The 27,894-nt window shown below is 38.4% G+C and overlaps 1 protein-coding gene across 1 annotated transcript in view; it reads left to right on the top strand.

Annotated features, from left to right (window-relative positions):
* Window positions 1–27,632, top strand: part of NRCAM (neuronal cell adhesion molecule) — a 255,637-nt gene extending 228,005 nt beyond the window's left edge. The window contains exons 21-31 of the mRNA XM_054726170.1: window positions 661–886; window positions 1,471–1,586; window positions 2,884–3,088; window positions 5,997–6,119; window positions 6,832–7,008; window positions 8,031–8,066; window positions 13,411–13,536; window positions 14,679–14,831; window positions 20,886–21,017; window positions 21,559–21,637; window positions 25,061–27,632. Coding sequence (XP_054582145.1) covers window positions 661–886; window positions 1,471–1,586; window positions 2,884–3,088; window positions 5,997–6,119; window positions 6,832–7,008; window positions 8,031–8,066; window positions 13,411–13,536; window positions 14,679–14,831; window positions 20,886–21,017; window positions 21,559–21,637; window positions 25,061–25,298 — 1,611 coding nt within the window. The 3' untranslated portion in view covers window positions 25,299–27,632. The remainder of the gene's footprint in view (window positions 1–660; window positions 887–1,470; window positions 1,587–2,883; window positions 3,089–5,996; window positions 6,120–6,831; window positions 7,009–8,030; window positions 8,067–13,410; window positions 13,537–14,678; window positions 14,832–20,885; window positions 21,018–21,558; window positions 21,638–25,060) is intronic.
* The last annotated feature ends 262 nt before the right edge of the window (window positions 27,633–27,894 follow it).

Raw genomic sequence — 27,894 nt, 5'->3', positions numbered from 1 at the left:
AGCAGTGCCTAGCACATACATGTGCTCAATAAATGCGAGCTAGTAGTATCATCATTATATAGAACCATCTAGAAGACATGTACCAAGTTATTCCTAATAGTCAACTTCTCTTCTTTCTTTTCTTTATTTTTTTCTTTTTTTGCTTATCTGTATTTTCTGGACTTGGAAAATTAACATATAATTTAAAAACTTATTTTAGATAGCTCTGTTCATGCATGCTTATATGCAAAAATGTGTTTGTGCATACTTATATATATACTGTATATGTACATGTAGAAACAGGATAGATGCAGTTTACAAGTTTCAGCCTCCAAGTGACAGACAATGATGTACTGTCACACAAACAGGAAGATATAGAGGAACCTACATAACTGAATGTTTTAAGACACCCACCCTTGACTGTGGAGCCAGAGTTTGAGAGGCTTACGTGATATATATTATAAGATAGAAATGAACAATCTTTGAAATGTGGGCCCTAGACAAGCTTTGAATGTCATCAAAAATGAAAAAAAGATTAAAGGTCCCTGGAGACTATGTTAGCAGCTTATATTTTAGTGTTTTAGCACTCACTTTAAGTCTGGGAATTGGTTTTGTTGTTTCTGTGAAAGGTTGTGCAGTCGGCCTGTTTTATAAGCTCTGATTATTTGGCTTTTCTTGTAGCCCTTGAATGGTTTCGAATCTAATGGGCCAGGCCTTCAGTACAAAGTGAGCTGGCGCCAGAAAGATGGTGATGATGAATGGACATCTGTGGTTGTGGCAAATGTATCCAAATATATTGTCTCGGGCACACCAACCTTTGTTCCATACCTGATCAAGGTCCAGGCTCTGAATGATGTGGGGTTTGCTCCAGAGCCAGCTGTAGTTATGGGACATTCTGGAGAAGACCGTAAGTGGCTGACACTGTTTTGTTTATACTTTTTCTCAGCAAAACAGACTTACCAAAGGGCAAGCCAAGTCTATTTCCAGACGTGTTTAGAATGGGAGGAAGCGAGGCAGCAGTGATTTTGTTCAACGTTTCTGAATTTAAACAGCCTACTATGTAGAAAATAGGTTCAGAATGTTAAAAGTTATTACTTTTTAAAAGATGTTATTCTTTTGAGGGGGAGGGGGTTAATCCTCACTGGAGGATAATTTTTTCATTGATTTTAGAGAGAGTAGAAAGAGGGGGAGGGGAAAGAGGGAGATAGGAGATGTGAGAGAGTCATATCAACTGGTTGTCTCCAGCACGCGCCTCAACTGGGAATTGAACCCACAACCCTAGGATTCACAGGCAGATGATACTAACCATTGAGCCACGCCAGCCAGGGCAAGATATATTATTCTTTTCAAAGTCTAATCTCAGTCCTTGATCGTTTATAGAATAGGTCTGGAGCATTGCTTCAATAAAGCCAAAATTATTAGACAGTGACATTTTTTGCATGAAATTCAAAATAACATTGGTACTTCTTTCCTCCCTCCCTCTTTCCCTAGTCCCCATGGTGGCTCCTGGGAATGTGCATGTGACCGTGGTGAACAGTACCTTAGCTGAGGTGCACTGGGACCCAGTGCCTCTGAAAAGTGTCCGAGGACACCTGCAAGGCTATCGGGTAAGTGAAGGGAGACCTTTCCTGTTCTTTCCTTAGGAACAGCCCATCAGTGAAGGCCAGATGCACTTTTCTTGGTTGGAGAAGTTGTTCTTGAGAGTTCATCTGGTTTATCGCCTCGGGCAGGCCACATCTAAACAACCCCAGCTAAAACTGAATCAAAATTCCACTGTATCCAAAAGTGAGGGGGGGAAATGTTTTCTCCATTTTTCCCACAGATAACCTAAGATTTTGCCAACTAAGCAATTAACATATGCACAAAATGTGGAAAGCTGATGTTTGAAAAATTAGATATAACAAAATGCACCTAGCTTAAAAACTATACCGACCACATGTGTTGAATATACAAATTATCCTGAAAATAATGTAGACATTAAAAAAAATAATTCATATTATACTTTAAGATCATAAAGTACCAACTGGGTCATTCTTATGAATATCAACCATCTTTGTTCTTGGGAAGCACAGAAAGACTGGTTTATAGAGGGGTGTTTTTTTAATTGATAGTCAACTGTTTTTACATTCAACCATAAAAAAAAGAATCCCTCCTTTGATTTGTCAACCCTGACCCCTAGAGGTCACTTTTTGCACTGCATCATGTTCAATTTTATATTTTTCTCTAACATTGTTCAATTCTGCATATGTTGGCTTTTCTTTAAAAAATGTCTTTAAACTGATAAGAAGAATTTAAAAGGACTTTATAAACAACAATTCTAGATTTTTAACCAAAGTTAATCAACACTTTGTTAATCAAACACAATATAATACAAAAAATAAGTGCGAGAGCCCCAGACTTGGAGTCACTCCTGATTGCCCTGTGCCCTGTACAAGTCACTTGGTAACCCAAAGGCTCATCTGTACTATAGGAATAATAATAATAAACGCTTCACTGTGGGTGTTAGGACTAAACTAAATGACATATTGTACATGAAGTTCTATTAACTCTGGAAAAGGTATCTAAATATTGGCCAGTAATTTTTACTTTTAGAATATTTTACATGTCAGACACTGAAATCCTTCTATTGGCTTTTAGAGAAAACTGAATTGGTGTTGTGCTATTTCTTTTATTTCACTTGTATTCCTCCAACAAAATAGGAGAGCCCAGCTTCATCAGATATTCTTAATTTGACTTTCCTCAATATCTGTGGGCTTCTGACTCTCTTGCCTCAGAATCAGTATTTTTCAGCTTTGCCAGTAATCTTCCAAAATGCACCAAGGGAATTTTCTGGGGAAAAGTCCATAAAACTTTAATCTTATTTGCCTCCTTATACATCCCTGACTTTTGTTCTTGCTGCTTCAGATTTACTACTGGACGGACCAGAATTCATCAAAAAGAAACAGACGCCACATTGAGAAAAAGATCCTCACTTTCCAGGGCAGCAAGACCCACGGCATGCTGCCGGGGCTGGAGCCCTTCAGCCACTACACACTGAACGTCCGCGTGGTCAATGGGAAAGGGGAGGGCCCGGCCAGCCCCGACCGAGTATTTCATACACCAGAAGGAGGTATGAGGTGGGCGTGTCTCTGAGACCCTAGCAACGTGTGGCACATGCTGAGAGGCTTTGTGTGACAGAAGGGCCCCCAAATAAAGTATATTCTGGAAGCCGAATGTGATTTCCCATAGATGAACACAGCACGCACAAGCTGGCTCATTTTCAATACTGGCTTGAGGCCCTTATGTGGACTGAGGGGATGAAGGCTTCACATCACAGAATGCTGCCCTAAAATCTCCTCTCCCTTGACTTAAATTTTTGTCCACCCTTAGTCACACTGTCAAATGTGATGTTTATTTGGGTCATTAAGAAGCAAGTTCTATAGCTTCTATAAGCCTCCGTTACCTAATCTGAAGTGTGGGAACTAAATGTGATACCCTAGGAAAACCATCTAGAAAAGAAAATAATTCACAAGTCACAGTTCATTTCTTTCTCAGGGCACCTGCATAGTTTATGCTGCACATGAGCTGAGTTAGAGGTTGGAAGTCTTGATAAAATGGGTTGGGAAGAGAAGGAAAAAGTCATTGCAAGTATAGCCCACTGCAATAGGAAGAGGAAGAGACGCCCACATGTGCGTTATGTGGGAGAGGGGGAAGGAGGAGTTTGGACATGGGAGCCTCGTGGATGAGGGAGAGAGGCCATAAGTGCGAAAGACAAGGATTGGAAAAGGTACTGAAAATCAGCCTTACCTCATTTGAATTGTGCCTCAAGCCAGTATTAAAAATGAGCCAGGTAACGTCTATGGATTCATTAGTTCTTTTAGGTAAAAGCAGTTCACAAATTCTGTCCTGGCTCCTGGTTGAAGGGCTCATGATGTCAGCGGCCTCCCAACAGCCTCTGAAGTCATCCTGTGTCCCGGCTCCCATCTCATCATGACTGCTGGTCCTCTGTTATAGAGGTTAAGGGCTCCTTCCACTCAAGGCTTTCCCTAGAGAGACTCCACACTGGTCCTGGATGGTTCAGGGGAAGGTGTCATACAAGAGAGGACCAGGGGAGGAAAGGATAAAGAAGAGAGGAAGTAGCATGCTCAAAGACACAAAGGTGTGAAACAGCATGGCTCCTTCGGGGAACTGCAAGTTGTGTGGCCGGGAATGGTGAGAAAAGAGGGGAAGGTCAGCTAGGGAGGACCCATATCATAGATGGTCTTAAATGCTGTGATATTAAGCCCAGAGGCTCTTCACCTGGGGACTGTAGTCTCTCATAGGGAATCAATAAGCACCAGTATCATGGAAAAAGGTGTATGTTTTCCTAGGGAATATTTATGGCTGTCATCAGATTCTCAAAGGGGTCTGTGATCCTCCAGAGTTAGAAACCACTTATTGGTTTGGGGGAAGCTTAGAACTATGAGCCAGGCGTGTTGTAGACACAGCAAAGGCCACGGAGGCCCTGAAATGGGGTGGTGGCAGAGAGCAGAGGAGGGAACGAGGTGGAATTCACAGGATTTAGTGTCCCAGGAGATGGTGGGAATGAGACACAGGGGGTAATTCAGGATGACTCCCTGGTTTCTGGCTAGAGTGACAGGCAGAACAGTGGTGCCATCAGTGGGTTTAGGGAATGTGGTAGGTCGGGTAGAGGAGGTAATGATCATGAGAGAGGGCTGCCACCATCCATCATCCTCTTGAAGGAGCCATAAAAGAAGCCTGGGCATGTCTCCTCTGGTCATTTGCCAACCTCTGCCTCAGAGAACCTGACACCTGCAGGCCTGCCCCAAAGCCAGGGTTTGCCAGCATTGGGGCTTTTGTCCGTCACCACGAGATGCTGGGCGTCTGTCAGCTTTCCGGATGAGAACTGCTCTGCACCCGGGCAGGCTGGCTCATGCCAAGAGCCCAGCAGGCAGGTTGTTTGGAAACACCTGGTTTGTTGGGGAAAACAGCCCTTAATAGCCCAGCACACAGCTGCTTCTACTCAGAGACCAGGTCAGAATAGTTTCACTTAGTCACTAGCTTGCTTTTATTTTCATTTTATTTTATTTTTTAGTTCCAGTAGACTTTTATTATACAATTGCTAAAGTAAGTTCTTTTTTTTATTGTTGCCAGTGTTACAGATGTCCCACATTTTCCCTTCTTTGCCCACTTCCACCAGCCCCCACTCCACCCCAGGCCTTTCCCGTTCTGTTATCTGTGTCCATGGGCTATGCATATATGTATACCTATATGTTCTTCGGTTAAGCTCTTCCTGTCACCCCCACCCCTCTTCCCTCCGAAATCTGTCCATCTGTTCTATGCTTCTGTGTCTCTGGACCTATGTTGTTTGTCAGTTTATTTTGTTCATTAGATTCCACACGTAAGTGAGATCATGTGATATTTGTCTTTCTCTGACTGGCTTATTAACTTAGAAAATACTCCTTTTTATTTTATTTGTTATTGGGGGGAGAGAGAGAGAGAGAGAGAGAGAGAGAGAGAGAGAGAGAGAGAGAGAGAGAGACTTATTGCTTTGTTGTTCCACTTATGCATTCATTGGTGGCTTTTTGTATGTGCCCTGACCAGGTGTCAAACCCACAACCTTGGCGTATCAGGACAACACTCTAACCAACTGAGTTAGCCGTCCAGGGCCACTAGTTTGCTTTTATTAAAACATCATTCATTAAACAAATAAGTATAGTATCTTTTAAAATTTTTATTAAATTTATTGTTTTTTTAAATTTTTTTTATTTCAGTCCATATAAAGGCAAAATCTATGTATTTTGAGAGAATGGTTTTAATGAATCTAAATGGAAATGGCAAGAAAAAAAGAGGAAGAGAATGGATAAATGGGTACCTGCCACAGGTTTCTATCAATGTATTTTCAGCTGAATCAGGAACAAGAATGTGTTATAAAAAACAAAAACCTTGATGAATTGTGTGAACGTGGTGAAATATGTCATTTTAATACATTTTGAAACATTGAAAAACCTTTATGTTGACTGTGTTCTCTTTATAAGTTCCCAGTGCCCCGTCCTCCTTGAAGATTGTTAACCCAACACTAGACTCTCTCACTTTGGAATGGGATCCACCAAGCCACCCGAATGGCATTTTGACTGAGTACACCTTAAAATACCAGCCAAGTAAGTTATTAGGAGAAGGGAAAATGGAAAATATCATTAAAAAGGATTTAAAAAAAACCTGTTATCTTAAAATACCAACTGGTTATTCTTTATAGCTGTGGAATATGTACATATAGCTTCAAGATTTATTCAAAAAGGAACTTCGTATTTTTTAAAGAAAAATTACATATATGGTATTGAAAATTAAGTATTCTGTAGATTAATACAGGCCTTTGAGCATGGGGTTTAGGTAGGTGCTATCATTAGACATTATCTGTAGCTAGAAAATAGTAACCCTCATTCATTTGGCACAAGACCTCTGAACATGAGGTTTGGGATTATTTAACAATACATGACTCCACCTGCAAAAACCCTGAGATGAGAAATGCTATCGTGATTCAACTATAAAATTCCCTTAGCTTAGAAGCCAGTAGAGACTATATGTCCCCTCTTATGCCATATTATAGGAACTGTAAAAGGTTATCAGTTATGCTGGGCAAAAAAATCAGTGTAATCCAAACTTGACATTTTTGGTGGACACATCTATATATATAAAAAGCCGTGGCCCTAACACCATAACGACCCAAGACTGGCGAGGGTGGGCAGGGCTGCGAGCATGGTGAGGCCGTGCGGGTGGGCGGGGCCGCGCGATTTCCCGCGCTGGGCTTCTAGTTTATTTATAATAGTATTGCTATAACAATTAATGGGAAATGCTCTTTTTTCTTCTTGACAGTTAACAGCACGCATGAATTAGGCCCACTGGTAGATTTGAAAATCCCTGCCAACAAGACACGTTGGACTTTAAAAAATTTAAATTTCAGCACTCGGTATAAGTTTTATTTCTATGCACAAACATCAGCAGGATCAGGAAGTCAAATAACAGAGGAAGCAGTAACAACAGTGGATGAAGGTAAGATGGGTATGTATAAAATCCATAAAACTTTAAGTATTGTGAAACAAAGCTCCTTAACTTCAATGTATGCTTTCTCTTTTCTTCTGACCATGGAGTGTTCATCTCACCCAATTAATATAAACACTTATTTGTAATTTCTCATTCAGATATGTAAAATCAATTATTTAATTCTTATTAGAATAATTACTTGATATTTGTTTTCCAAGTCCATGTGAAAAAATTAAACTTATATTAATATATTGAGGTGAGAGTGGGAAATTACAATATTTTGCCACACTTGAATTTGAAGTTCAAGGCACTGTTTTTTCCTTTATACAACTTTACGTATATGCATACACATATACATACACATATATGTAATACAAATTCTAGTATATATGCACACACAGACATGCATACATATACTTAAATAAATATAAGTAATTCAAGTTCTGGTTGGTTCACCAGAATGTGATTTACAAGTCCACATATTGATTTAGGTTTTCTAGCAATGAAATTAAATAGAGTGTTTATTTTGTGTTTGAGCATGGGACTTTGTACCTTGATAGGCCATCTGGCACAGAGAAAGCAAAATAGCTCCATTAAAGTATCTAGAAAAGGAATTAATACTTTCTTTCATATTTTTTAAAATTATTTTGAAAACCTTTAGATTCAATAAAAATATTGTAAAAGATTTCCTCTTTTTGCATGTCTCTAAATTGTAGAATTGTTTAAGGATTATTGATTTGATTATCTTCCATAGCATATGAAATTGACAGTGCTACTCCAAAATTGGTTTGAGATATCGTAAGCCTTCTTATATAATAGGCAAGCATGGATAATGTACCTTAAATGTGGATTTGAATACTACGTAAGTTTGGGGACACAAACATGTCTTTGTCCCCTGAACCTGATATGGTACACTTCATTCTTCTTGCATGCTTTAGCATTGTAATAAGTGTTTTTATATAGCTTTACATGCTCATGGGTGTGTTACATTTAACTATATAGTGTCCTATTTCTGTTTCCCTTCATTAAAGCTGGTATTCTTCCACCTGATGTAGGTGCAGGCAAAGGTAAAATAATTCATCTGCATGACTTTATACATGTGTGAAATTTGCAATGTTAAACATGGGGAAGTGCAGCATGGGTTAAAAGAGAAAATAAAATAAGCTTTGAAAAAACAAAAGAAAGAGAAGATCTTGGCAGATCTTGGTTTTATCATTAATATTTAGTCTTTATACAAATAGAAAGCCACACATTACATTTTTCTACGACTTTTCTCAAGACTTATCCCTGGTGCAAATCCTAATCTTAGCTTTTAATGATATGATTGTGGCTGGATCAGACAGGACCAAAACTGTGGATTTGTCACAGGTCCTCTCTATGGTCACGCCACATATTAAAGAAATATTAGTCGTGTGATGAAAATAGACTGTGAGAAATCAGATCAACAGAGTTTTCCATTCTGATTTAGCTAGACCCCTCATAGACACAGAGTACTGTACACTTTGCTGCATTACACTACACTGTCCATTTGAAATTTTGGCTTAGCAGTCGATACCCTCTATTTATCCTGGGACTAGAAGTCTGGCCACCAGGATCCCCAAGGAGCAAGTCTTTCCGTCCACCTGCATGTTCTACTCAGTTGTGTTACTCCATCCTGTCGTCACAGAACTGCTCAAGTCTCCTCCTCCTGGGTAATAGCCAGTCATCACAATGGATGACTTTGTTCTCCTTTATCGTGCACAGCTCTCTGGGTGAGAAGGATTGGTTGGGAGAATGGTGCTTGAATACATTGTAATATGTCTTCCACATGAGGCAGTCCCAAAGACCCCCAGTCTTTCACCCTTGGCTGTGTTTGGTCTGTTAGCCTTGGACATGTTTTCTTGGGGAGAAACCCTGGGCCAGGGGTTTTCTTGGGCTTTGACAGACTGAGTGAATACAAATAGGAATGAAAAAAAGACCAAGAGAAATAAGTACTTTGTCCCAAATTATTCAAATCTTGTGAGCTTAGGTCTGATACACATCTTCTATTTTTTTAAAAATCTGCTTATAGTCAGAGTCTTGGTAAATTATAAAATGTAGATTAGATAGATTTTAGAGTGATTGAATAAGAACCGTAGCCATTTTTGCTAATCTTAATATGTTATCTATGTGTTTTTAGACTTGAACAAAGTTGTAAAACTTCAAAATTTCCATAATATTGTAAAAAGATGTAAACCTCTCTTTTATATGTATTCTTCTTCCCTGGGACAATTAGATAGCAATTAAAATCCTTGATTGTTTTACAATCATTTGCTGCCAGGTCCCCTCATAACCTCTCATTGAAGCAGTCCAGAGAAAACCTGGCCTCGCTCCCTGTACAAAGGATGCCTGGAGTCAAGAGCTGAGTAATTGTGTTGCAACGAGGCTGCCTGTGAAGTGAATCTGAGTTTTCCATGGACTTGTCATGTTAGAATGGGACATGCAATCCACTGGGAAAAAAGCATCACCTGCTTTTTTTTTTTTTTCCAAGAGTCTTTTTTTTTTTAATATTTTATTGATTTTTTACAGAGACGAAGGGAGAGGGATAGAGAGTTAGAAACATTGATGAGAGAGAAACATTGATCAGCTGCCTCCTGCACACCCCCTACTGGGGATGTGCCCGCAACCAAGTACATGCCCTTGACTGGAATCGAACCTGGGACCCTTCAGTCCACAGGCTGACGCTCTATCCACTGAGCCAAACCAGCTAGGGCATCACCTGCTTATTTTAATGAATTAAAACTAACTAAAATAAATATATTAAAATAGTTTAGGTTTTATTATTTAATGTTACTCAATTGAATTGCGAATTGCTTATGACTATAGAGATAAGTAATAATGGAGTGTCAGAAGGTGTTGAAATCTGATGGATCTCAGATAAGAAGAGAAATGGAATTTAAAATTTAAGAGAAAGCTAAATCTATCCTCACTTTCTATAGTGTTTCTTTTAATAGTGCACGAGTAATTAAACATTGCTTGCATAAAATTATGACGTTTTACTGATAAGAATTTAAGCTGATCAAAAAGAAATTGTTATCCTGAATTTTCCTCCCTTAAAAAGATTTCTTTATTTCAATCTAAGAATAAATTTTATCTTCTCTGTTTTTCTTCTCCAGGTGGGGTTTAGATACTCCCTGAGAGAGGAGAATAAAAGTGTTCCACAGTCCTCTCAAAATTTTAATACTTTTATATATCTTTTATATTTTAATTTAAAGCAGCATGAAAGAGAATAAAGAAGAGATAAATCACTGAGGAAAAACATGTGTGATAGACACAGCTATAGCAGCACCAGCCTTTAATGATTTTAACTAACTTCTGGTGGAAGAGGGGGAAAGAGATGCATCTAAGTTTAATTTTTTAGCTTTCTGGAAGATTTTAAGCCATGTTAATGAAACCCAAGCTTACACATATATAATTACAAAAAGGATTACTTATGCCATGAAGAAGCCAGGATAATTAATTTACCTGTATTATGCCTACCTTCCCTTTTCCTTACCACTCTCCTTAATTTGATCGTGGAAATACTCCTGAGATCTTTAGGAGTCACTTATTTTGATCCGTGTCCTTGTTTTGTTTTCAGTATCTCTGTAATAATTGTAGTTGTTGGATGCATTTGTTCAATTTCTGTGTCCTTTTAAATACAGGGTGTCCCCCAAAAAATGTATACACACTAACAGCTGATGATAGCTCAATTGTCATTTCTTTTTAGATTTAACCCATTGGAATTCATAATGGCAGCCAAAGTATGTATACATTTTTGGGGACACGTTGTAGTTTTGTGTCTGGTACTCTAGGAAATAGACCTGTGAAGGCATCTGTAAAAATGAACCGAAGCAGATGATGGATTTGAGTTAAGGTCTCAGGATTGCTGATGGATGATAGCTTTTACTTTCTCACCCTCGGGACCAGTCTTCAGAACTTGTTTGCAAAGTGACTAGTTAGGGCACAGGAATAGGAAGAAACGAATTGGCAAGTCAGAAACTGAACCTGGTTCTTCACCTCATTAGCAGCTGACAATTAAGAGGAGGACACTGAGGAGCTGGTGACATCCTCTCTGTGGTCAGACTCTCACTATATAATTATATCAGAGTTGGTCCCACTGCTACCAATTAGGTCAAGACACAGGAAAACCTAAAGAACCAGTAAATTAAAATCAAGTTTAAGTTTACAGTTTTATTTCACCTGAACAACAACAACAACAAAAGACTATATAGAGGGTTCAATCAAGTTCAACATCTAATGTCTTCCTGGCAAGTAAAATGCAATAGCCTTTTATAAGACACTGTGTGTCTAGATGGTAAAACACAGCCAGTTAAGATCAACATACGAAAAAGAGTAAACATAGATGCTAAACTAGTTATTTGAACAAAATTGTATATGAACATAGAGGAGTGAAGCATTTATTTTGCCAAACAAGATCAGGAAAACTTCACAAAGTAATAACAAATTTGGCCTTGAGACAAATACAGGATTTTGGCAGATGAGTCATTGTGGGGGGGCGGGGGGTGTATACATTATTGGTAAGGTAGTAAGCAAAGGCATGGGTTTGAAAGCCTATAGGACATTTGGGTTATACCCAAAAGTCCAGTTTGGCCAAAATGTAGAGTGCCTGGGAAAGAACCTGAGATGTGACTGAAGAGGTAGGTAAGGACACATGATTAATGGCCATGCTTGCCTGGCTAAGGAATTTGTGTTTACCTGTCACCAGAGGTCCGTCATCTCCACATTTTAAACAGAAATGTCGGATCAAATATGTAGTTTAGAAGCTAAAATGTAGAAAGACACAGTAGGAAGAGAGACTAGAGTGGACTCCTGAGAAAGCCCAGCTGAGAGATGACACTAGCACATCCCAGGAGACATTGTCCAACACATAGGTGCTCAGTGAGTGTTTGCTCAGTAAGAAGGTGGATGAGTGGGGAGTCAAAGCCAGGAGAGTTAGAATTCTCTGACAAAAAGTAGCCAAACAGCACAACCTCAGAAAATGGCATTATCTTCTCTGGGTGTCTTTAAGAATAAGTGAAATGTTCTTCTGTTAGAAATATTTCACTATGGTTCTGCCTTCAACGTTTTCCATAATTACAACAGATTAAGTTCCTCAGTTCCATGATCCCAAAAATTTTTAAAGAAAATTAAAGTTTTGCCTGAGTTCTTTGCCACTGATGTTTTACACGCATGTTCATATTTACAGTCTCTGTTTATTGATCATATTCCTATCGTTATCTATTTCTTCAGGTGCAAAATCAATTAGGACTCCACGTAATTCAGTAATCAATGTTTCTCTCTCTGCTGTTTCCCACCCTTAGCATGAAGGGGCACACAGTGTGATGGTGAAGTGTATCTCAGAGGTCAAGTGCATTATTTAATGTCTTAATATACTTCTCTTTTAGATCCTGAGAAGTGCGGTTTCATCACATTTTAGATTTGTAAGAGGTCTTTAGCTTCTAAATTACGTAACATAATTTGGAATTTAATTTTAGAGTCTGAGTAACCCTTCTGATTTCCTAACCTAGGATGTTTTCTCTGGGATAATAAACTGGTCTTATCAGTTTCAGCTACCCAAGTTAATATATCTGTAAATATGTTATTTTAAGTGTAGGCACTTGCAGTAAAGCTGACATAATTGTCAGCTTCAGATGCCCAAATAACATCTTTTAATAACTATAGGAGCCGTCTTTACTCAGTAGCAAGTAACTTCTGTAATTTGGTGTTTTAAGATGCTATTTTTCAGAACAGGATATGTAATGAGCACTTAGAAGGTAAGATTGTCTTTCTGCAGCTTTTCTTCCAGCGTACCTACCCCTCCAACTTCCTCCAAGCAGGTGTTCCTCACCTGGGTCCCTGAACTCACAGAGGCAGTGTCTTAGAGAAGTTTCTGACTCAAATGATGGCAAAAGCCACTTGTTATGAGGAGCATCCTTTATCACCCCAACACAAATTCTTTAAAGACCCACACTGACATGATAAACAGAACTGAAAGTAGCCACCTAGTACTGGGTTTTACCTTGCAGTCTGTGACCTCTGCCCCCAGCATCATTCAGCAATCCCACACCCCCTCATATATCAGTCAACGAAGGCGTTGGTGTTTCCTGGGACTGTATCTAATGGACAACAGTTCACGTTACGCAGGACCCGTATAATAGAACTCATAGATTTTTAACATTGTGCATCAATCACTATTTCTAATTATTGACTTATTTCCTAAGGCTGTAGTTTAATAAATGAAAAACCTGTCTGTAATAAAAGTGAAGCATGAGTGAACCCTAAATTTCAGCAGTAAATTCTAATTCAGTTTTATTTGCACAGTTTTGGGAGTACTTAGAATTATTTTATATTTGTGTGTATGGTGTTGCAATTTGATTGTCTGTTTGTTTTATTTTTCTATTGTATATTTATTTCAAGCAGTAAATCCCAGGATCAGCAAACTTACTGTCGCAGCTGCTGAGACCTGTGCCAATATCAGTTGGGAATATGAGGGACCAGAGCATGTCACCTTTTATGTTGAATATGGTGTAGCCGGCAGTAAGAAACCACTTCATTACCCGGTTTTTAATTTGGGGGATACATTTAAAGAGATTAAGAACATTTTAAAGGATTTACTGTGGATCATCTTGAAAAATAACTTGGCCCAATTAAATGAATCAATTTAATTGGGCCAAGTCAACGAAGGCGTTGGTGTTTTTATCTAAAAAACATTGTAGTGAACCATTAACCGATATATGTTATGCATAACAAAAAAATCTGTCTTGTTCCTGTTATTTTAAGTTCCATTGCATATGTTATTTTCATTGTTCTATACCCACAACATGTAAACAAGGGTAATAATGAATTATTATATTTGTAAATACAATAGAAAAGAGGAAAAGTTTGTTCAAATTGGACCTTGAAGTAGCAGAAATCAGATCAAAACGGACTTTAAGTAGTCATTTTGCATATACTACACAACAGAATTTTATCAGAGACTGCAGAAAATTACCGCTTGTATTTCAATGTTAATATATTCCCGAATCAGGCTCCCTACTTACATCCTGGCCACTTCTACCAGGAGCTGGGGCAGCTCTAACTTTCAGCAGTTTATGAAAACCCCTTGCCCCCCACTCCTAACGCAGTGTGCTCCACACATAATAAGCTGGGTGGCCACGGAATGTGTGTATGAAATGTTGAACACAGTCCAACTTTCTGTTTAGGTCTTAATCAAACAAATAAATATTTATTCCTTTAAGAAAACCAATGTGTGGGAAAGGTTGAATTTTTAACTTGGATAAATTTGAAGGCATTTAAGTTAACTAAAAGATTCATCTTGTTAATCTTAAAAGCAAGTGTTCCCAACGTTCATTTAAACTGTTTAATATGTAACAGTTCTTTTTATACACATTAATAGAAAAAGTCACTCGTGTTGTAAGACAAGGTGTAGGTAAAGAAGCCTCCTTTGTATTAAAAAGAAGATTCAAATCAAAGGGCACATATGCAAAATTGCAACCTCAACATCAATTTTCATGTAGTTCTTAATTTTCATTGATTTATTTGACTCGACCTAAAATGATATACATAAACATCCTATATTTTATCTTTTGCTTATAAAGGAGTTTCCTTTCTTGAAGCATTTAAGTGACTTCTGGTCCCTTAAAATATTATAATTTGTTGTTTTTGCAAAATTTCCATAGGCAAAGAAGAATGGAGGAAAGAAATTGTAAATGGTTCTCGGAGCTTCTTTGGGTTAAAGGGTCTAATGCCAGGAACAGCATACAAAGTTCGAGTTGGTGCTGAGGGGGACTCTGGTTTTGTGAGTTCAGAGGATGTGTTTGAGACAGGCCCAGGTGAGGTGCACACCACGCCAGTTCTGCTCATGCTCAGAGGTGCAGCCGGTGGAGATGGGGGCAAGTGGTGCTGCTATGGATAGGACTGTAAATGTCTTTCTATGGGGTCCTGTTGGGTGGGGAGTTGGGCTTTTCATTGTCTTTGGCTCTTTATATGAAATGAATTACAGAATTGAGCAAATCATCTTTTAATGACATTATTGCCAAAACCATTACAAAAACAGAGCTAAATGTGATTCTTAACTTTCATTATTTAGATAACTCAATCTTTCACATCATTTACAAGAATAAACTGTTCCACGGAGTTAGAATGGAATTTTTGAAATGCTTTTGAAGCTGAAATAACTCATTGGTAAAGTCGCATTTTTTCATGTCAAAATGGACTATAGCCCTGCAGAACCTTGCAGTTTGGTTAGACGACTGATGCAAATATTGTTAAATTTGTGAAGAATAAGAAATTGTTCAATTTATGTATTTTATTGTAATTATACCATATTTGACTGCCTGTATATATTTTAGTTATTTGAACATTATCAAAACAAGTAATAATTAAAGTCTCCAAAATAAATTAAAATGTTCATATAAGAGTCAAAAATATTCATATTTGTTCACAAGATGGGAAACAATCCCTGCTTACTTAAATTTAAAGAAGGGCTGTGTGCTATGTGTTCATTTTGTGATTCATACATGTTCTGTTCAGTCATCTCATGAATTCTTAAGGAAATGTTGCATTTCCTGTAGAATCTATAGGCAACATGTATTTTTTGTATCTTTAATTACCCAGGCATTATGGTTTTAAAGTCATTTCTTATAATTTAGAAAGTATACAATCAAGAGTGATTTCTAAAAAAAAGAGAGAGAAACCAAAGGTAATAATAATATACTGAACTACATTTTAAAATATTTATATGCTAGATTCATAATATATAAAGACAAAATTTTTCTGTTATTCTGTTCTTTGCATTTTCATATCCATTTGTGAACAAAGTTCTAGGGAAATACTGTATTATACTTAAATGATAAATATCAATTGACCGTATTACAAGATGTTTGTTATTGTTGATAACTTTTAATTTCAAAAATACTAAAAGCTCCAGTAGATATTCTGTCCATTTACAGCTAGAATACTAGTAATAACAATAGCATTAGCATTTAATCAGCTTTAATCTGTGCCAGGCGAATGGTTTTCATGGCTTTTCTCATTCAGTCCTTACAACAATCCTATGAAGTGGGCAGAGTTATTACCCACTTATACAGTATGCCAGTGACATGTAATGAGAGATGGGATGCCTGCCTGTCACCCAGTTAGAATGTGGGGGAGCTGGGGTTAGAGTCTCAGCCTCCCAACACTGGAGGAGAGACTCTCACTACCCCCCACACAGGGTCCCACAGGTCCACACACGAGGGGAACAAGTGATCTCAGAAATAACCGCTTAGTCCTCCCAGCTCCTATGGACCCAGGGTCCAGTGAACTCCCAGCTTGCAGATCCAGCTAGAATGAGATTCCACCCATAAAATCAAGGTGTGGTCTTTTATGTCCTCTTATAAGACAGATGGCAAACCCTTTAGAAAAAAAAAATTTTCTTCAGTGTTGCTATAGCTATAGTTCCAGCTGCAGCTGGCAGGTGGTCATAATGGGTGGGCCATTCTTGTGTGCCAGCGATGGAGAAATAGGACAAGGCTACAACCAGTTATTACATATCACCTTTTACATATAAATGTAACTATTTTTTTAAAGGAAAGCTTTCAATTTTTTACCATTAAATATTATGTTTTCTGTATGTTGTTTTTTTTTAAATATATTTTATTGACTTTTTACAGAGAGGAAAGGAGAGGGACAGAGAGCTAGAAACATCGATGAGAGAGAAACATCGACCAGCTGCCTCTTGCACACCCCCTACCGGGGATGTGCCCGCAACCAATGTACATGCCCTTGACCGGAATCGAACCTGGGACCTTTCAGTCCGCAGACCGACGCTCTATCCACTGAGCCAAACCGGTTTCGGCTAAATGTAACTATTAAAAAGAGTAAATATTGATTAAACCCTAGTGACCTTAGTTAGTATATTACCTTCTGGAGCAAATATGTATTGTAAATCCAACTCCCTATTCTCCCAGTTTCATTGCTCTGTCCTGTAGGGCCACTGGGTTAGCTCCAGTGTGAAAGCATTGTCTTCTACGGCTCTTGTTTCTCCCCCCCTCCATGCTACATTCTGAGATTGAATGTCAGTACTGGGCATGGAAGCATACCGTTCTGGATAATTTTTTTAACTGTGCATTAATGAGCTACTACTTCCTGAGTTCTTCTAATTCCAGGAACTAGACTCAACTTTCACCTACACTTGTTTCATGAATCTTGTTAATCTGACACCATCCCTGCCTTTGATAGTCTGAGTATTTAAGATATATTTCTCCGTTTTCTCCAGTGGCACCAAAGTTGAACACCAAATCACACAGGACTATTGGCGGGGTCCTGATGCTGTGCCTCTTACCCACACTCCTGTTAGGCCCCCACCTCCTCTTCCTGCTCTCTCATCTCTTTCCCTCAGTTACCCTATCTCTTCCTCTCAAATCACAAAGGATTTAAAGCAGATTTGTTTTTACTGAGGCCTGTCAGCTGCCTCCAAACTTTAGCCAAGGTAATTTCCCCCCCTTTTCTATACATTTCTAACTATTTTAATGGAACAGGGCATTTTTATATATAATGGATTTTTAAATTTTTTATTGACAGAGAGGAAGAGAAAGGGGTAGAGGGGTAGAAACACCAATGATGAGAGAGAATCATTCATCGGCTACCTCCTGCAAGTCACCCACTGGGGATCCATTCCACAACCCAGGTATATGCCCTGACCAGGAATCAAAATGCAACCTTCTGGTTCATAGGTTGATGCTCATCCACTGAGCCATGCTGGCTGGGCTATAATGGATTCTTTATAGCCATTTATCCCACTGTGTCTTCCATGCTTATTTTATTAGTCTAAGTACTCAGAACATTTTCCTCTGAGATCTACTAGCACAGAGCACAGATTATCCACAAGACACCAAGCAATGCCATAGCAGAAGATTGTTGTTAAAACTAACTCCTAGGAAACCAAGTGAATTTCATTTCTCTGGCTTATTTTCTTTTTTCACCTTCTTGATATTTGTCTATTTGTTTAATTTATGGCTTTCTGGATTACCCAAGTAATACATAACATAATTTTTATAAAGGTTTTAGATAAATTGCAGATTCTCTTTCTCTCTTCAACCCAGTCTTACTAATAATCCACCCACTGAAAATCAGATTCAATAAGAAAAATCCCCATGGCTTCATTCTGTGTGGTGTGTGTGTGTGTGTGTGTGTGTGATGCATAACTTGGGTTTGTAAAATCATCTGTAGTTAAGATGATTTTAGAGTTTCCTGGGAAGACTTGAAGCCTTCTTAGTCATTGTGGACTTTAGATCCATTCTTATGTAGATAGGAAGTCAATAAAAGTTATTTTAACTTACATAGTTTTGGTTTTATATCAACTTCTGGTGCAGTTGTGTGTGCATGTATGTATGTGAGTATGCGCGCACACATGCATCTGCTAACATTCTGTGTCTGCCTAATTTTAAATAATGAATGGGGTAGTGAAATATTTGGCACTTTTTTCTTGAGACATAGAGGCAATCATTTAAGGTGAATTTGGATGTTCCTTTATGAACTGTCACAGAAACATTTCCACTTTTTGCATAGTAGCAAGCTGCCAGTTCAATTTTGACAGCCACCATCTTTATAAGACAATGTTTGTGCTCATTTTGTAGAATCTTATTGCATTTTGCCTTTATCCATTGCAGTTAATTAGAGAAAAACGTAACTACACATACTATTTATGACAAAGCTGTAAATCATTAAGTATTCTAAAAACTCTTTAAACTTCAATCAAATGTTCAATAGATTTACACCAGTTGGTTTTGGGTTCAGTTTTGAAGAAAAAGCACACAAAGACCACATGAGAATTGACAGAAATATATTGCCAAAGAGTATATAGTGATGGACTTCTAAACTATGTTTACCTTTCTCAGAATGGAAAGTCCCTACATTTTATTCTTGTAAAGACTTCTGCAGATTTGGTGTCTGGACATGTTTTCAGGAAGGCATTACAACGGTAGATCATAATGGCTACTACCATGTACCCTGGAGTCAGACAGACTTGGGTCAAACTCCAGCTCTTGAGCAAGTTCTTTACCCTCTCTGGGCATGGATCTGTTCTCCATGCTTATCTCAAAGGATTGTTGTGAAGATTAAATGAGATTTTTTTCCTCCCACACAGTGCCTTGCAGATAGTAAGAGTTTCACAGTGTTAGCTCTCATTATGACTATGTTCATCATCATCACCATCATTGTTGTTGTACCTGTGTGGAAGGGGGCACTGTCTATACTGGTGCTTACGTTGTATCATGTTATGATACAACTCAAATCCCCTCTAACTCATAAGGCACAAGGGGAAAGGCAACTGGCATTTGATTTGTAGCCTTTATTAAATACATTATATTCCAGATAATGTATTTCCACTTCTCGTTTGATTTCTTAAACACACATCCACATATTTTTCACATTCCTCTTCACACTTGATTTTAAGCATTTCCTTTTTCTCCCTGTATTTTGTGTGGAGAAAAAAAGGCAATGAGGTGCCACTTCTGTACATATATCAGAACCTAGGATACATGTAGCCATGCTTATTTCCGCATCCAGAGATCACATACACCTAAGCCAACAATGTTAAATGTATTCAAAAGAAAATCAATCAAATTAAAAGCATGACAGAGGCATGCTTTTGAACCAAAAGGAGAAACCCTTTTATCTTATCTTCTTTATGGTCAAAATAGAAAAAGACCTTTAAAAAAGTTTTATACCAATTTATTTAAACAAATCCTCATGGGCATGTCTGAATAGCCATTAATGCTGCACTTTGTCCCATTTGATTGACACTCTTGAATAATACTAGAAATGCTAATTATTCCATATTTTTCTTAGGAGATTTGGTTGAAAAAGAGGCTTCACATTTATTGACTCAAACAGAATAGATGAAGACTTAAAGAACATGTGTACATGTAAATGAGTATTTTCTTTCTAAACTGGTCACTTATTCCAATAATAATGCCTCTGATCAAGATATACTCCAAAGTCTTTTAGTATATTTTTATTGATTTCATAGAGGGAAGAAGAGGGAGAGAAAGGTAGAAACATCAATGATGAGAGAGACTCATTGATTGGCAGCCTCCTGCATGTCCCCCACTGGGGATTGAGCCTGCAACCCGGGCATGTGTCCTGACCAGGAATCAAACTGTGACCTCCTGGTTCATAGGTTGGCACTCAACCACTGAGCCACGCCGGTTGGGCTCCAAGGTCTTTTAAATAGATCCTAAGCAATATTGACCTTTTGAGGGTAAATTGGATTTTTCAGAATTTTGCAAAAGTTATTCAGAACCATCTCTTAAAAATAAGATGACTAGCAAAGGAGATGAATAACAAATCTAAGTAATGTTTTGAGTGAAAATTGAGATATAAAATAATAAGGCTGGTTCCAACCTTATATGGATAGTTTTCTTAACAGATTTCTAAAATATTTTGAAAAATGGCAGCATCATTACAATATTTTAGCCTCCAAAGTTGTGCCTTTGAAGGAAAAATACTCCATTAGATGTATACATTCTGTTCTGCTTAAAATTCAGTCTTATATTCTTACCATGGTACTTAATGAACAATTTATCTTATAAATAGTAAATTTGTTCATTTGTTTGGGACTATGTTTCCACTGAGAAGACATACTTGAAATAACTGTGAACATAATGTTCAGCAAGGTTTGTTGGCATTTAATGGTATTATCATTCAGATTTCTCTATTTGAATGGTTTTAATTAAGATTTTTCAAAGTGAAGTACTTATACATGGTTGATAACTGACAGATTCCAATTTGGGGCCACATGTAAAACATATTAAAGTTTATATACTATAGCAATTTTTTATACATGAGACTCCGACATCCCTCTCTTAACCCATTCCCACTGACGCCATCCATTTGCTTTCCAGCAATGGCAAGCCGGCAGGTGGACATCGCGACGCAAGGCTGGTTCATTGGTCTCATGTGTGCTGTCGCTCTGCTTATCTTAATTTTGTTGATTGTTTGCTTCATCAGACGAAACAAGGGTGGTAAATATCCAGGTAAGAAATAAAGGTTAAAATTGCCTTACAATGCTGCATAATTATCCACTGAAGTAAAAAGAAATCATGAGGGTAAATCATGTAGATTGCAATAAGTATATCTTTACAGAGCCATAAATTTGGACTTCCTGTTCAAAACATTTTTTTTAAATCTTTTTTAATCTAAAAAAAGGGAGCCTAAACACTGTTGAGGTCAGGAGACATTTGGTGGGAGTACATTAACGTGTTCTTTGAAGATATTAGTGACTCTGCTTCCTTAGGCTCCACCCAAGTCATAGGTGCCAAAATAGCTCCTACAACCAACAGGCAGAGGGTGAAGGCACCTGAAGTCTCCCCGAGGAAATAATGCATGAACGGCGGGCGTCTCCATGTCATGATGCTTACCGTTGCTTTCCTTCTAGGGTTAGTGTTATATAACCCATATGGTTGTGTAGAAGTGTTTTCTTTCCACTGCTGTGTATCTCAAAGAGTGCACTGGTAAAAACTTTGAGTAAGGAAACACGAGATCAATAGATAAGAATGTCATTTTGAAATGTTTCAGTTAAAGAAAAGGAAGACGCCCACGCTGATCCCGAAATCCAGCCCATGAAGGAAGACGATGGCACGTTTGGAGAATACAGGTGAGCCTGCTTCTCCCCAGCCCGCACCTTCCCGGCGCTGCAAACCCCGCACTGGTCTCCTGGGATAGGGTCGCGCCAGCTCTCCCTGCTATTTCAGATTGTCTTCAAATATTAGTTCATAAACACTTCCCTGTCTAAATGTTTACACATCCCTCACAGTTAAAATGGTCTCTCGCTTTCATTAAAGAACAAGTTTCCAGTGTAGTCACAGGTTTAAGGTGGAGTGTCGTCCACTCTGTAGTACTATCCAGAGGCCTTTGCTGTAGAGATCAACCTAGCACAGCTGTTGTGTTACAAGAAGAGTTAAAACAACAATGAAGACCCCACAAACCCGCCTTGTAAAGAACACTACACCCGTTATCTTCCAAATGGTGCTTTTAAAAATCAGTGTTACTCTTTAATCTTGGATTTGAGACTTTTTTTTCTAAGACAAAAACCTATAATTCCACCTCTTAATCATGAAATGATGACTAGTTTGTTTTAGAGGCTGTTCTTGTTAGTTTTAGATATCAGTGTTATACTAGACTCGTAAAATGATTAAAGGCATGGTCCCTCTGACATGTCAAACTTTATCATGTCCAAACATCCAGTAAGGGTAGTTCTATTATTCCTGTTTCTCAAATCAAAAATCTGGGCATTGTTTTTCTTCTCCATTATTCCATATCTAATTCCTCAGAAAACCCTGTCTGTGCTACATTCAAAACATGTCCATAATCTCACTCCTGGATGATTGCCATGGGCCCCCTGACTTCCTAGAGCAGGGGCAGCAGACTTTTCCTGGAAAGGGCCTGATAGCAAATATCTGACTTTACAGGGCACGCGGCCCCCGCTGCAGCTCTACGCTTCTGCTGTTGCAGGGCAGAAGCTGTCACAGGTAATAGGTAATAAATGGGCATGGCCCAATTTTGCTGTTTGCCAACCCCTGCTCTCTACGGTAGGCTGTTCTCAACACTGATGACTGTAATCCTTTTAAAATGTAAGACCGTCCATGGGAAACCCTCCAGTAGCTTCCCATCTCACTCAGTTAAAGACAGAATCCTTACAATGTCCTACAAGGAAGGCCCTGATCCAGTCTAGCTGTCTAGCCCTATCTCCTCCCTTTTACTTTCACTCATTCTCCCATCCTCCATCTCTCTCTCTCTCTCTCTCTCTCTCTCTCTCTCTCTCTCTCTCTCTCTCTCATTCAGCTCCAGCCACACAAGCTCTTCTCTGTTCCTAGAACATTTTAGGCTTGCCTCCACCTCCTGGCATTTGTACTGCTTGTTACTCCTGCTGGAGTCTCTCTGCCCCCAGCTATCCACCTGGATAAGTCAACTCTTTTAAGTCTTTGATCTAATGTCACTTCTTAATGAGGCCTTCCCTGGACATCCTAATCCTATTTACCTGTCAACCTTTCACACCCTCCTCTGGCACCTCCCATCCTCCCTGCTCAGCTCTATGTTTTCCATGGCACTAATTACCTTCTGATATACTATACAGCTACTCTTTTAAATATGTTGATTGTTTATGTCTATGTCTTCCCTACTAGAAGTAGCTCCGTGAGGTCAGGGTTTCAGTCTATTTTGTTTGCTTCTATATCCCCAATGACTAGAACATTATCTGGCCTACAATAGGCACTCAATAAACACTTATTAGATAATGGATGGCGGCATGGATGGATCAAAGAAATGCCATAGACTAGAATTTCCTGTATATTTCTTAGAACACTAGTTCCACAGAGCAGGGTATGATGAAGAGTTAGAATCCAGGTGACAGAATTCTGCTCATTATTGAACTCTTCGGGGAAATTAAGTGTCTTATCAACTCATGAGCAATACTTCACAGGAAATATTCAAGCAAAGCCTATAAATTAATGACCAAAGATGTGCAAGTTATTCTTGCAGCAGGTTGGAGAATGGATAATATGTCCCCTAAAGTGCCCCAAACACAGGCCGCCCAAGGTTCTGTGATACTTCCCCAGTTGTTTGTTAGTCGTAGTGATAACATGGTTTATTCAGTTTGTGACAAAAACCTGTGTTTTGTTGAAACAGGTAGTTTTCAATAGCACATGTGAACGTCTTATTAAGCTACTATTTTTTCCAATCTTAAGATTTTATTCTTGGAGAAAAATTGAAAACACTGGTAGGAACTATTGGCAAAAGAGCCAGAATATTTGTGCATCTTAAAACATTTGTATCTCGGATAGAAGTAAAAGTCACTCTCAAAAACAAAGGGAGCGATAAAGTCCTTGTAAAAATTGGTAGGTGAAATACATCTAATGCGACCTTTCTTTTTACATTAAGCCTTTTTATTTTTCACTAATATTGTTTATGTTTTTTATTTTGCCTGTATTTTTGTTCTTTGGAAAAAAAAATATTGTCATTGCCTTTCTTGCTTTTTTTTTAAGCCAAATGTTACCAGTTAAAAAATAGGTCGATGTGCATGTGTAGTTACATGACCATATGAGTGGATGTTCTAAAACATAATGATTACTCTTCCCATTCCAGAGGTTCAACAGAGAAATAAAGGGAAAATGGGTCTTATAAAGATTTATTAAATTTCCCTCCCTAGATTCCCATCTACACAGATAGGCTGCGTGCCACACTTGGAAGAGGAGGAGCGGGATAAAGAGGATACAGGAAATGCTTGCTTTTGCATTTTTGGAATCACTCACGCTCTAGAATGTATTGGCATGCCATTAGTAGTACACACATATTTCTCTTAAGTTAAATTGTGTCTCTTTCAAAAATAATAAATCTTTACCCATTAACTAAAATTCTTACAGAAAAAAAATACTATATACTATCAGTATAAGAATTTTGCTTTTCTTCTTAGGCTATTTTCATTTGTTTCTTCTGCATCCTTTTAATGGAATTTATAGGTCTCTTGAAAGGTAAGGTTAAAGTTTACAAGTCTGGCCTGCAGTCAATAACAAAATTATTTGAAATGCAGGATTTTGCTGTTGCTTCTTGCTCAGAAAAAAAAAAAAAAATCCGTATTTCACACTTAACCAAAATCATTCTCCATTCATATCCAAGGAATCAGAGATACTACAGTGTTTAACATACTAACTTCTCTACTTGCCATAATCTTTACCCCCTTTGGAATTCAAAATAGTGATGATTTTTATCTTTTTTCAGTTCTTCCTTTTTTAATGCTTGTGATTATTTCTGAACTGTTTCTAAATCAGGAGCCTGAATCTGACATTGATATTGACTTGTACAATAAGAAGCCATCCACCTACTGACGATTTCATGATTAAGCCATTTCTGTGCCTGATTTTCATTCCAGCCACACCCCAGTCATTGGAGTCAACCTGATGATTAGATTTGGCTAGAGAAGCTTGGGACTCCATATGCTTTATCATAATCAGCATGCATGATCTTTCAGAACAAAGCACTTTATCAAAGTACCAGTCTTGACGAAAATTTCTTTTTCTTCCAGTGATGCAGAAGACCACAAGCCTTTGAAAAAAGGCAGCCGAACACCTTCAGACAGGACTGTGAAGAAAGAAGACAGTGATGACAGCCTTGTGGACTATGGAGAGGGAGTGAATGGCCAGTTCAATGAGGATGGCTCCTTTATTGGACAGTACAGCGGGAAGAAAGAGAAAGAGCCAGCTGAAGGCAACGAGAGCTCAGAGGCACCCTCTCCGGTCAACGCCATGAATTCCTTTGTTTAATTTGTAAGCTCTTTGCCAATATCCCCTTCCTCTTAGAGGGTTTATCTTAAGCACTTGTCAGTCAGCCTTCTCATACTGTGAACATAGAGGCAGAACGTATATATTCTACTGTATGTTAGCACTATGAGAACAGTTAGAGCAAGAACATAACTCAGTCAAATGATATGTGACTGTGAACTGCAGTGCAAAGGGCATACTTTTTCATTCAAAATAGGCATTCTTGATTTTCTCAGAACTGAGAAAAATAATCCACAGATCATGTTATTTCCTCTTCAGGATACAGTTCAATAGGATGCATGAAAAATGCTGCACAGTTCAAGGACAGACCTGTGTGTGCTATTAAAACATGGTTTGATACTTTGTTTATACTGTTCTCAGCTGAACCCCCTAAATATGAATTCCGTTTTCATTGTCAAGAGTGTTACTGTAGTATTCTCTAGAACTTCAATGTCTTTGTGGACATTGTTGTGAAATTGGTGACTCTGTGTCTAGCTGTTAGTCTTTTTGGGAGACTGTTAGGAACAGTATGTACAGTATATACTTGCTAAATGAGTTAATCACGACCGTTGCATTTGCTGATGCTTACTGAGACTCTGTTACCTGCTCTTTGCTCTTGTTACCTCGTAGCCTTCTTAATCTTCCAGGTATTACAGCAGTACAGTGTTCCACTTTTTACATCATCTCTATGTTCAGTTGTTTTTAGGCATAAACAAGGTGTATTGCAATGCATTCTGGCATTTGTGCCATACAGAAAGAATCACAGACAAATCACTCCCATTCGATTCCAAAACCTATTCCAGAAAGCACAGGGCAAGACACATGCAGTGCCTTCAGACAAGCATTCCGTGACACACGGCCTTCTGCATCGAAGGCACGGCTGACTCAGAGTCCTAGACTGCTGTCATGGTCTAAAAGTAACTTTTAAACAACGGAGATCATGAAAACTCGCCATGCTGGAAAAAAAGGAAATGTGGAAATAAAATGAATAAGACAACATATTTTAAGGAGCATTTCCCCATACGCATAAAAAGAGAAACGTTATCACCAACTGGATCACATGATGATTTTTTGAGGGGCGGGGAGTCTTTTATAATTTCGACTAAAACAAGTCCCATTCAGTAAGAAAGATGTCAACTTGGTGTAAAATTTTAAAAACCACAAGTTATTCCAAGACTAAAAGCATACAACAGCATGCCACCAGGAATATATTATTCTTAAGTCTTTACCTATGTGGCAACTTTTTTAAACTCTCTGCATTAAAAGACCTGTATGCAAATGGCTATGGACACATTTCAGAATCTAAAAAACCGGGTAAGTGCTAACAAGGCCCAGAGTCAAGCGGATTACTATCTGCAGCTTCAAAACACCCATATATATGCTACCATATGTATAAACAATATCTATCAAATGGTTTACCTCCACATAGGAAATTCTATAACAACCTATGGTTGAAGGAATGCTCAGTTTCATTTGCCAATAAATTGGTTTCTCATAACTTGCATCAAGTTTAATTTTAAGTAAAGCTTTTTATATGTAGATATTTTGTTGAATTTGTACATACACTTAAATGTAGATGCTATATGCTTATAGGTGTCACACACAAATAAACATGCAAACGTGTTTATGTTGTACTGTATACGAAGTTAGCTAATTAATACAGTGCATGGGGTTGGAAAGCACTTCAATACCTTTGGGTTTTTATTTTCCTCTTTTGCTGTGAAACTGAACTAGTGAACTATCCTACACACGGACAGCAAGTTTCTAGATGAACTCTTCCGAGCTTTGCCCGTGGGGCTCAGTAACCTAGTCATGTGGCATCTTTGATACATGTGGGTAAAGCACAGTTTGAAGCCATCCCAGGTAAAGATGGCCCTGAATACTTCTGTGTCTCCTTCTCTGATTTTTCACAGATCAGTCTTTCTAATGGAACCAGGCTTGTCTTGGTATCAGAGAGCACAAAGATACAAGTTACTTTAAATGTGCCAGTGTTTTGGGGGAAACAATAAAAGTACAGGTTTGACTCTTCCGTAACGGTAGATGCTAAATTTATCTGTGCATGCAGGGGGCACTTCTGTAATAGTGCAACAGGTTTTGTATTAAAAGTTAAATGTGGTTTTAAAAGCCCCTCTCTTTTGTAATATATCATGTTCCTAGTGGAGTGTGAGTGTCCGATGGTATATGTAACGGTACAGGCAGGTACAACTGGATTTTCATCAAAAAGTAACTATTAAACAGTTTTGATCTCTTTGTGATTTTTAACTTTTTCAAACATACATTTCCTAATGTTTTAAAATAGGGCAAATTTTTATTTTTGCTTTTAGAAGCACACTATATGCAGAGAAAATTAAACACAAAACTGGACACATTATAACACAGATGTAACTTGCATCAAGTTACAGCAAAAAAATGTCAACGAAAAGCAGGAGTAGCTATTACCAGCCTTTGAGACACAGTCTGAGAAAGCAGGGGCTGCTTCCTTTCCTGGAGCCTGCCCCCCCGCAGGCCTGGCTCCAGGCCTCACCAGCCTGGCTTCCGCTGGCCGAGATCGCCACCCTCCCAGCCACAGACACCTGCAATGCCTTACCCTCTCCTTCTC

Source organism: Eptesicus fuscus, chromosome 14 (genome assembly GCF_027574615.1).
Source record: "Eptesicus fuscus isolate TK198812 chromosome 14, DD_ASM_mEF_20220401, whole genome shotgun sequence".
NCBI classification, from domain to species: domain Eukaryota; kingdom Metazoa; phylum Chordata; class Mammalia; order Chiroptera; family Vespertilionidae; genus Eptesicus; species Eptesicus fuscus.
This window is presented reverse-complemented; position numbering and strand designations above follow the sequence as displayed.